We start from the raw sequence: 11,547 nt of genomic DNA on the forward strand, positions 1-11,547 counted from the left end.
ACACAGAATGCTGCAGCTTTCTACCTAATTAGCCTTTTTCCCTGAACTCTAAACCCATTATCTACACTTTTCTCTTCCTCACAAAAAGGGTCAGTTTAAAATGGAATCAAAGATGGTTAGGACACAAACCTACCATATTCTGAGATCACTGGCCATCTGAATAAAACACCCCTAAAGACTCAATCCCTGTCTCTTCTTATGGGGTCTGGTAGGTGACAGGCAGCATGAACAATGGCTTTCCCAGTTTCAGAAGCCCCAGTTCTGAGCATGTCACTCATATGAGGGATATTAATGATTACATAAAGATACATCTCCTGTGTATTAAATATATTGTACATATAAATGATATTAAATCAAGAGCACAAAATATAATGGTTAAAGGCCTTTGCACAGCAACACTTGTAACCCAACAGCCACATGGTTTATTACTCTGAATTTCTTGAGGCGGAATCTTCACTCAACATACAAGTTAATGTGGGCTCCAGAAATGTGAAGAGATTCTGCAGAGGCTGAGAAAACAAGCTTTACTCCAGAAAATAACTCCACAGCCTATTTATTTGTCTCAGAGCTTGAAGCACTTGTCACTGAAGCCATTAAAGAGCGCCAGGCCCCAAATAAAGCCAAGCCATCCATAAAGGCACACTTGTGCCCGGGCAGCGGCAGTGGCCTCAGTGCCCCGGTCAACCCCACCAGGAGCATCCTCTCTGTGAGGAAGTGGACAGTGGCCTGCCCACCGCACTCCTCAGGCCACGTCTCATGGCAGTGCTTCCTCTGCTTTGTCCTATTTTGTTTGGGATAGACAGCAGGGGGTATTATTTTTCCATCCATGGCTTCCTAAATTTTGCATTTCTGTCCTCAAAATAGAAGCCTACCCAAGGCCGTTGACAGTCCTCTGCATTCATGTTCCACGGGGACCACCGGGAATGTCCCCTGGCTTCTCAGGGTACCTCCACCTCGCTCATTCTCCTTTGCTGGGGTGGCAGTGCCTCCAAGCCTTTGGGGAAAACTGAAGAGGTGACAGGCACCCAGGAGACTCCGGTGTGAGGCTTCAGAATGAGGCTGAATACTTAGCACCAATTACCAGGAACATCCTGCAGAAGTGCTCTTCCATGCTCTGTGTACCCCAGCCACCCTCCTTCTCTCTACACAAAATAAAGAATCCCAAGAATAAGACTGGGGATCTGCGGGGGGATCTGACTTTAAAAGAAATGCCAGCAAAAGTCATTAGTAGCATTTTTATGATGCAGCTACACTTATCTACGATGCCTCTAAGAAGAGAACCAAGAAAAGCAGCAACGCATTGTTCAGAAGAAACCAGAGCAGCAGTTCAGTCTGGGGTTCCATGGAAGGTGAGGCAGGCGTTCTAAACAGTCTGAAGCTAAATGCCTAATGCTGCAAACTAAGCTTGTTCCCAAACCCAGTGATGGCCAGAAATACTCTTCTATTCCTTGTTTTCAACATAACCTAAGGGATGTGGAGATGGGAATGAGAAGTATAGATGATGGAGTGGAAAGAAAATTCATTTGTGTGTGTGTGTACACATGTACATATGTACACACGCACACACACATGATATCACAAAACACAAGAAAGAAAATGTAGAAACAAATTCCTCATCCATAAGGTTACTGGTCAGGAAAAAAATCACTGTTTAAATGTTAATTAAAAAATTAATTTACAGCAATACAGCACAGTGCCTGGTACATAAATTCTCAGTGTATTTTAGTTACTATGATAGCTCTTTTTTCTGAACATTAGGCCTATGGCACATCTGTTTTGTGGCTTGCTTTTCTTTACTTAGCAATAATCAATGAACATTTCCCTACACAAACAAATACTGCCGTATGAATAAAATGGCTTATGCACAGACATCCAACCTTTTGGCATCTCTGGGCCACACTGAAAGAAGAAGAGTTGTCTTGGGCCACACATTAAATACACAAACAGTAACAAAGACTGATGAGCAAAAAAGGGTGTTTTTTTTAAGTAAGTTTACAATTCTGTGTTGGGCCATATTCATAGCTACTCTGGGCAGCTGTGGCCCATAGGCCGCAGGTTGGACCCCCTGCTAGACACACCATAATTTCCTTCCTTATCCCCTATTGTTCTGACCTTTAGGTTGTTTCCGGTTTTTCACTACAATACCTACTGAAGTGGACACCTGTGTGCACAAGTTTTGCATGCTTATATATTTATTTTTTGGATGGATTCCTGAAAACATCACTGCTGATCTCCAGAAGTGTCACACAGTTTACACGCTCACCATCAAGTAAGAACCACCTTCCCCCACCCCTGCTAACTCAGCAAGTTCTCATCCTTTCATCTGTGTTCATCTAAACAGTGAAAAATGTCGTACATGGCTGTCTGAGTTCCGTGATGTGTATTATTTGTCTCCTGGCCACTTGGAGTTCTTTCATATATTGCCTTTCCATATTCTTTTCTAGTTTTTCAACTAAGGTGTTCATCTTTATTTTACTGATTACCAAATGCTTTAAGGCATTTCTTGGTTTGACATTAAAGGCTGGAATAGAACTCACAGTTGAGAATTACTGGCACTTACCAGCTCTGAAACAGATGGTCTAAATTAAAATCCTGGCTCTGCCCCTGAAGCTGTGTAACCCTGGGCTACTCACTTAACCCCTCTGTGCTTCAGTGTCCTCCTCTGTAAAACAGAGGAAAGAATGCCCTTACACTATCATTATGGGTAGTTAATGGGTTAAAATAGTTCCCACACATGTAGCCATTTTTACAATTATGAAAGTCTATTTTAATTACAGATGTACAATTTTTGTTGTAACTTCTAAATTAAGTTTTAAAAATAGCCAATGTATTTTTAAGCAGAAATAAACAAATGAAAAAATATACACAAGATAACTCTATAGATAGATAGATAAACAGGTAGATAGAGAAAGAAGCACAGAGCATGTGTTCATCCAACAAACACCTACCAGATGCAATGCCCGCCGTGGGACAGGCATTGAGGACACAACGAAGAAGAGAACAGAACCCCTTCCCTTACACCCGCCGGGGGGATGCCAACAAGGAAACGGATGCTTGCAGTGCTGTGGGCCAAACACCACATTCAAAAGAAACACTATGGGCAGTTTTCATTGCATGTGAAAGGGCATTTGCCCTTCACCTAGTAAGGGAAGGTTAAACTGCCTTAAGAAATCATCAGGATAAGACCTTAAAGAGATGTAATGATTACTCAAGTATCAAGCAACAAGAGAGAGAAGGGGAATTTCCACAAAGAGGACAGCATGCTGCAAAGACTCGAAAGCAGGGACGGCTGTGTGATACAAAGGGAGATGTAAAAGACAATCGCACACATGAAGAACTGTGAGAGATGAGACCAGGCCTGTAAACAGGGGTCAGGCCATGCTCCCAACTCCTTCATGGGGTTTATAAGGGCTTTATGCTGGGAGCACGGAGGAGCCACCGAAGAGTTTCAAGCAGAGGAGCAACATTAGGTTTGTCACTTAGAAAGATAACTATAGATACACTTAGATGTGGATCAGAGAGGAACAAGACCAGATGCATAAAATGTCAGGACTTAAACTCAGGTAGAAGACCGTATTCCCTCAGCTTGGAAACTTAGGATTTTGCAGGGAAAGGGGGTGTTCATATCAAGTGAGCCGTGACTTGTCTGGAGTCTCATGAGTCCTCAGAATGAGGAACTAGCAGGACATCTGAAATACCTGAGCCTCTTCTCCCAGGACCCAGTTGATCGTGTTCTACATAAACTGCCAGTGGGTCGTCTTTCACCATTTTCAAAATGACGAAAGCTTCTCTTGAAGTACATCTCTGCTCCTTCTCCAGACGTTAAGCACAGAACAGATGACTCCGTGTACGGCCCCTTCTATTACACATAATCCAATCCCCTTGTCCTGAGCAGAAAATTCCCTGACGGTCAGAGAATGGTTGACCGTTTATATCGTTAAACTCTGAGACAGGCATGTTTTAAACAATCGGTTGGTGCAGAACTGTATTCTCAGTGAGGAATAACAGTTGCTGTATTCTTCTTCCAACCATTCTGATCTAATGAAGAAAAAAGTCCCACTGTATCATTAGGATATCTACTGCTTGTCTAACATTTGTTAATCCCATTTTAACAAAAGCAGAATAAACTTCCAGCTCACAGCATAACTCCAGCAAGGGGATCTAGGACTCAGCTCCTTTACGCACAGTAATTCCCTGTACCCCTGTGATATGTGATAGTGGTTTTCCATCTATGAAAGTGACAAAATCCGTTTTTCAATTAAAATCAAATCAGCAGTCTACCCATGAATACAGATGCCAAAAGTCATGAAGATAAAGCTGACAAATCGGGGAACAGTCAAATTATCCCACCACAGCCGCACAGGAAGAATCTAGAGCTGACTGTCTAAACTCACTGGACTCATTCAGGGCAGCAGCCAGCAGACAGTAACACCAGACACCAAGAATTCAGATCTCATGAAAGGCAAGCCGATACACATCGCCTGACATCAGCACGATTCATGGCCTCATAAAAGTAGAGTGAGTCATCAAATTTAGACAAATGCACTGATAACGAGACTTTATGATAATCTTTCTGGTTAGGACTCATGCTTTCATATAAATGCATTACGGCAAAAAATGGGTCAAAATGCCTTAAATGTATAGATCCTGAGACACTAAAAAGTAGTAGAAAGAGTTAATTTAACATGAAATAAATGTATTTTAGTGGTTAAAAATACTTGTTGGACAATTTAAATTTAGAAACAAAGATGTGCCCCACCTTTTCTCAGAGCCAGGAAAAGGAAGTTTTCCCTGTCAGAAATTTAGAGATGAGATCAATGATAAGCACTACATGTTATCTCCATTAAAAAAAAAACCTAGGATGGGGTTCAAGGTGAAGTAATAACCAAAAAGTGTGGAAAAATTTAACATTCTGGATTTGCGAGCTTCAAAGGAACCAAAGATGCAAAGAGAGCAGTGGATGAGATGAACACAAAAGAGCTTAATGGAAAATGGAGAACAATTTTATGTTCATTAAACTTCATTAAAAAAGTATAACAGAAGACAAAACTCAAGTGCAGGGTTGAACACAGAAACAGAACTGAATCTCTGGAAAGCAGAACATTAACTCTCACAAGTAAAATCTTGATAATGGTCTCGATGAGGAACTTCTCCAGAAAGCTCTTCCTTCAGTCAGTCTGCAAACATTACGGAGCAGAGTTACTGCACAAGGCTCAGGTCTACAGGTCCCTCTTGGCCAGAAGTAGCCACCTAAGCACTTCCATGAGCAATATAAATATGTCCAGCAAGCTACTGCTCACAGCATTTATTCAACACGAAGAAGCACATCAGAGTCACTTCAGTGAGCAGTAAATGCCAGGAATGAGCAGAGTGAAAGTTGTATCCACTCTTGTACTCAATGCCTGCAGGACTCTGTTGGGGTTACTTCATTACTCAGATACAGAATCACATCTGGCTATTTTCCGCCCAGCCACACTGCCCAACCGACAAGTCCTTACAGGACATCTTGGTGCCAGAGCCCATCCTTTCCCAAATGCCTGGCACTGTTCCCCAGGTGCACCCAGAAAACCATTCAGCTCTTTGGACCCATGAATCATGTCAAAGACCACAGAGTTAACATCACAAACAAACACCACAATGTGTGCTACCTTCATCTACGATCCTCAAAAACAGCTTTGCATCACCGGGTAGCTGTCCAACGTGCCTGCACTAGGTAAGGGCATTGCACTGTGCCCGTGCTGACGCTGGCCTTCCACAAGCACAGACACGGACGCAGCACGAAGAGTCAGCCGCTCAGCTCTCACCAGTAAAGCCTCTGATGCCTTGCTAGAGACTAACAACTCAAGAAGCACTTCATAGTTCTACTGTCTACATTCAAGGTTAATGAAGCTCTCACTGCACTACCAGCCCCCCAAGTCAAAGGTTAAGAGGCTGTGCAGAATGTGGTTAAACAACCTCACTGCTTAAAATTGATCAGGAACCAAAAAAAAAAGTGTTTTACCAGAGAAAAATATCTAAATATCCAAAAAATCTAGACATTGTGGGGAAAAACTATAAAATATAAAATGTATTTTTATAAAAATACACGTGGAACATCAACCCTTATGTAATAAGATTGAAGCCCTGGCTGGTGTAGCTCAGTGGATTGAGCACGGGCCTGTGAACCAAAGGATGGCGGTTCGATTCCCAGTCAGGCCACATGCCTGGGTTGCAGGCCAGTTCTCAGCAGGGGACGCACAAGAGCCAACCATACATTGATATTTCTCTCCCTTTCTCCTTCCCTTCCCCTCTAAAGATAAATAAATAAAATCTTTAAAAAAAAGAAAAGAAAACATTGACTCAGCAAAGTAGACTTAAAATTCATACACAGGTATTTATGTTGAATTGATGTGGGTATATACACATACACACTCATAAGCATACATATAAATGAGTGTATTATAGACACGGAATTTCACTGGCTTCCAGCTTCCTACCCACACCTACTTCTACATGCTGGGTACAACACTAGACTACAGCTGCCAGCCTCCTCCCTTCTTCGGTTGTACTTAGGGCCACTATGTTACAAGTTCCAGTCAAACCAACACCAACAGAAGTGATTGTTCCCCTTATTAGTTTTCTGTTGTTACAGTACAGATTATCACTAATTTAGTGGTTTAAAACAATTGCCATTTATTAGCTCATAGTTCGGTAAGTCGGAAGTCGGGGACAGCTTGACTGGGTTCTCTGTTCAGAATCTCACAAGGCAAAATCAAGGTGTGAGCTACAGTGGGCTCCTGGCTGCAGGCTGGGGGAGAATTCCTTTCCACTCAGCTTGCTGGCAGAATCCAGTTGGCAGAATCCTAGCTGGCTGTCATCCAAGAGCTGCTCTCTCCCCCTAGAGGCTGAGTTCATTCCTTCCCATATGGACCCTCCACCTTACACAGCCACAGCATGTCCAGTCCTTCCAGGCTCTTTGACTTGCCCTTCTAGCACAGCCAGAGAAAATGCTCCGCTTTTAAGGCATTCACATATTTAGAGTAAGCCCAACCATAAAACTCTCCCTTTTGCTATAGAAAGTAGAACAATCTTGGGAATGACATCTTTTCATAGTGACAGGCTGATCGACACTCAACAAAGAGAGGAATACACACGAGGAAGGGTCATTGAGGGTCGTAACATCCTGCCTCCCAAGGTCCTCTTCCAGGCCTGGCCCATGAGAATCCCTCAGCCCCTTTGTTCCAATATACCCACTCTCTTTGGCAACCCTCAAATCACGTGTGGGCCTCTAGTCATCCTGGACCCCTGAAGCAGACAGGAAATAAGAATAAGACAGGCTTTGAGCAACACAGATCCATTAAGACATTTTGGTTAAACCAAAGCATTAGGCCTTCTTTCCAAGTTCATAATCACACAACCAAATGAACTGGTTGAAAAGCAGACCTAAGAAAGAACTTCCATTGTGGTCACTGAAAAATAGATCTGACAAGAAGAAAACAGGGTCAGAAGTGCTCTAAGTTTTTAAAGGAATTTGATTGCCCAAATCATCCATATTCTAGAATACCATACTCTGAATTTAGAAGTTGCACTACATATAACACCTTCAGGAATAGTAAAGTTGTCCCTGAAGCATCAGACCTAGCTGACGTTAGCACCATCCGAACACGCTTTGCTGGCAGTCTGCAAACAGGGGACAGGGACTCGCGGTCACGCGCTCCAACAGGCGCAGCTGAGCACCGTTTTCAGTCTTTTTGACCCATTACAGACCGCATAAACTGCCCGAAGACTCGGGCTTCGAAATGATTAGGGAAATAAAGAAAATCTAAGCTCCCAAACTGAGAAAAGTTGCACTGTAGAATTGTAAAACTTCATACTTTGTCTTCTGCTGCCTTAAAATGCCCCCACAAGCTGTGAGCACGCAGCTAGGTGGCCAAATACACCAGTGTGATAAGGTTGACCCAACCCCGCTCTCCCTGCCCCTGACCATGAACAAATAACATTCAAATGCACCAAGGAAATGCCCCCTCACCTTCTCCTGTGAACTCCCCCTGACCTCCAATGAAGGCAGTTGCCAGGGTCTTCGTACCTGCTCTTGGCTCCCCACCCGCTTGGCTGAGCTTGCTCCCTTGGCCTTCCTCCCATGCTGCCCCTCTCAGTGTTAAGTGACAGTTTCTCCAGCATCTGTGATACAATAAACTTTGTTTTCTTGCACCTTTCTGGGTAAATTACATCTTTATGAGCAATAACGTAATTAAGTTTATTAATGGAAACAGATGATCGATTTTTGCCATTTTAATATACTCTTCCAGTCCAGTAAAATTTATTTGGCAAAATCTTCACGGCCACATAGCTGAGATATTGAAAATAATTGTCAGCAGTTAGGCAGAAATAGTCAATTCTAAACTAAGAGAACAGTTGTGACACATTTATCACAATAATACTTGTGATAAACAGTTGTGACAGATTACCATCTGATTTGATAATCAGAGATATCAAATCAATGGGCCAACACGAAAGGTATATTGCTTTATTCATGCAAATATCATTCATTCCACCCATAAGCAATAACTCAATTTCATAAAAACAGGAGAAACATTTGCCTGAAAAGGGATCTGTCACTCAGAAACATAGGCTACCTAATCTAGCACATGTTTTTAAAGGGGAAATAATTTTAGGCCTAAAGCTTCCTCTGTAGATAAGACCAGGTTCATGAGCTGTGGGGGGGAAATGGAGAATATGGCTACCTCCCCTGTCTCTGGGCGTGCGAACATTAGTGCTGGCTTTACACGCCCTTCAAAATACATACACATGCCCAGAAAGAATAACATTTGCCTTCGGCTTTCCAAGATTGTGCTATCTTAAGCAATGGATAGGAGATTGTGTGTTGCTTCACAAAATAAAAGGCTGTTCAGTGAAAAGAAGCAAATGATGCCATGATTCTGCACCTGGATTTGGTGTGATAAATACTGATTGTGTCACAGCGGACTTCCTCCAAGGATCTCAGGAGTTCTTTCATATTACAATTTCAGGTTTGTATTCAGAACATTCAGCGCTACACGTAACTAACTTCGGGATAGCTGAAACTGAGACTTCTGGTTATTTCTGTTAAGATAGAGAAGCTAAAAATTCCAGCTTCTATAATTTTCTCATGCTCATTATGACCAATGTAAGGGACAGTATTTTATCCTAATAAAATGATCCTTAATGTTAATGGCAGTTATTGAACACTTTGTGGATGTGTTCTACAAGCTCATTTATGTTCACATCAATTCTAAGAAGTAGAATATTATCTGCATAATATCTGCATTTTAGCAAGTACAGATTCGGAAGTTAAATAATGCTCAAGGTCACAGACAACAGAGGAGGGGGTCAAGCTTTAAGCCTTTCCCACTCAGAAGCCATGGTTCCTAATGGCCTTTTAGGGCACCAAGATTGGCAAAGGAAGTCCTCAGAATCAACAGCAGGAAACGGATGGGATGTGGGTAAATTTGGTGCTGAGCTCTTGAGAAATGATAAGGACCTGAAATAAACAGGTTAGTGAGATCAAAGAAGACCTGCCTGAGAACTTGCCAGCAGCGCAAATGCTAGTTCCGTAAATCTGAAGGAATGTGAAGTACAGTTATGACACGCCTTCCAAATTACATCAACCGTACACTCGTATTTACAAACACTTCTGGCAGAGAGGTCTCAGAGGGGTCCAATTTGACGAGTAAAATTGATTAGACTGAAGCGCATTTTTACTAAAATGGTCTTAGTTTCTCTGATCTCCCAAACTGACCAGAATAACTGGGTCTATGAAAGCAAATGTGTTGTGACAGCTGGCACGTGGGCACACACGAGAGGCGGTTTCATCCTGCATTTGTCAACCTGATTTAACTGAGGTTCTGAAAAACACACCCTCATCTTTCCTGGATGTGGTTTTTAACAGGGCTTTAACTGTAGAGCCTGGGAAAAAACCTCATTACTTCTGAGGAATTATCAGAAAGTGCATTATTAATTAAGGCTAATCTATGAAAAAATATTTAAGACTAAATTATGAGAACTATTTTAAAAAATCAGCAACCCACTGGCTAAAGATCCCTTAAACTAGAACTGTTTCAGAATTTTTTAAAAATGGTACTCATAGTCATTATATAAGATGTAGGTCACATCTTAAGTGTTCACTTATTTTTCCCTACATAAAATCTTTCAACCAAGCCCACTGAGATTTAAACTATTAAAATCTAAGTAAGTTTTAGTATCACAGCTTATTAACCTCAGAGAGAAAGACAGCCACATCCGAGATGTAAAAGGCTCAGTAAAAATAAAATGTTAAATATATGATGATTTAGTTATGTTAAGGCTACAACACTATTGGGGAATTTTTAAAGACATGCTGACTCCTGATCAAGCCCTGGCCTCAAAGGAGTTTGACGAGCAAGTTCCCCAAGGAAAAGTTAATGCACGAGCTTTCCAGAAAGACACCCCATCCTCCAATTCCTGAGTCTGCGGGTGACCGAGGAAGGAGTGATTCAGAGACTACGGGGGCGGGGGAAGCACAGACCGAAACACCCCCGCAGCCACCCTCAGTGCGGCCACGTTCGTGCCAGCACATCCCGGGATAGCCGGGTGCACCGACACCGCAAGGTCACAAGGGAAAGAGGCGACTTTACATAATCTCCCGCCGTGCTGCCCGGGCACCTGCGAGCCTCGGCGACCGTGGAGCCGCGGTCCCCTCCCCGGCGGTCCCCTCCCCGGCGCTCCCGCACTGGGCGGCGCGGGCGCGGGGCGGCGAGGCGGGATACTGGGCACCCGCTGGCGCCCGGAGCGCCGCACGGAGCCCGGGGTGGAGACCGGAGCGCGGGCTCCCAGTCCGGAGATGCCAAGGCGGGCGGCGAGGGCCGGGGTCGCCACGCTCCCGGCCAACTGCAGGCTCCGAGCGCGCCCTCGCAGCTCCGCCCGGGACCGGCCCGCGGCGCACCTGTCTCGCGCCCTACCTGAGTGGCTTTATGGAATTGCTTCTTCAGCCCGGCCACCGACATGGTGCTGGAGGGCGCGCGGGCGGCTGCCGGCGAGGAAAGGAGGCGGCGGGGGAGCGAAGCTGGAAGGCCGAGCCGGGCGGCGCGCTCGCGGGGCCGCCGCCAGTCGTGCGGCCGCCGGGGCTGTGGGCGCTGGGGCGCGGGCGGCGCGGGACGCGGGCTCCTACGGACGGATAGACACCCTGACGTCAGGGCTGGGTGATGCGGCCTCTTAAAGGGGACGCGGGAAGCCCCGCCCCGCCCCTCCCGGCACTGGGCGCGGGGCTGGCGGACAGGTGCTGCTGCCGGAGCTACCTGGGCTCGGGACCGCCACACGCGAACTGCGCCGCGGCGCCAGCGGCCGGCTGCGGTGCACAAGGCCCAGGGCGGTCTCCCGCCCCGAGGGAGTCGTTGAGACCGGGCGGCCCGAGGACCGCTCCCTGCAGCTGGACAGCGCCGGCACTGGACACGACTCAGGTGACTTGCTTGGCTTCCAGGTAGCCGCAGCGACGCTGCTTGACCTATGAGTCCGGCCTCTCGGCAGCCTGGGAAGGAGTGGCGTTCTATCTGG

At 45.0% G+C, this 11,547-nt stretch overlaps 1 protein-coding gene across 1 annotated transcript in view; it reads right to left on the reverse strand.

Moving 5' to 3' along the window:
* Nucleotides 1–11,119, reverse strand: part of SH3GL2 (SH3 domain containing GRB2 like 2, endophilin A1) — a 199,649-nt gene extending 188,530 nt beyond the window's left edge. Inside the window, exon 1 of the mRNA XM_037061918.1 lies at nt 10,956–11,119. Within this exon, the coding sequence (XP_036917813.1) occupies nt 10,956–11,000 (45 nt within the window). The 5' untranslated portion in view covers nt 11,001–11,119. The remainder of the gene's footprint in view (nt 1–10,955) is intronic.
* Between the last annotated feature and the right edge of the window lie 428 nt (nt 11,120–11,547).

The sequence above is a fragment of the Sturnira hondurensis genome, unplaced genomic scaffold (genome assembly GCF_014824575.4).
Source record: "Sturnira hondurensis isolate 20B ecotype Veracruz unplaced genomic scaffold, ASM1482457v3 Scaffold0013559, whole genome shotgun sequence".
Classification (NCBI taxonomy): Eukaryota; Metazoa; Chordata; class Mammalia; order Chiroptera; family Phyllostomidae; genus Sturnira; species Sturnira hondurensis.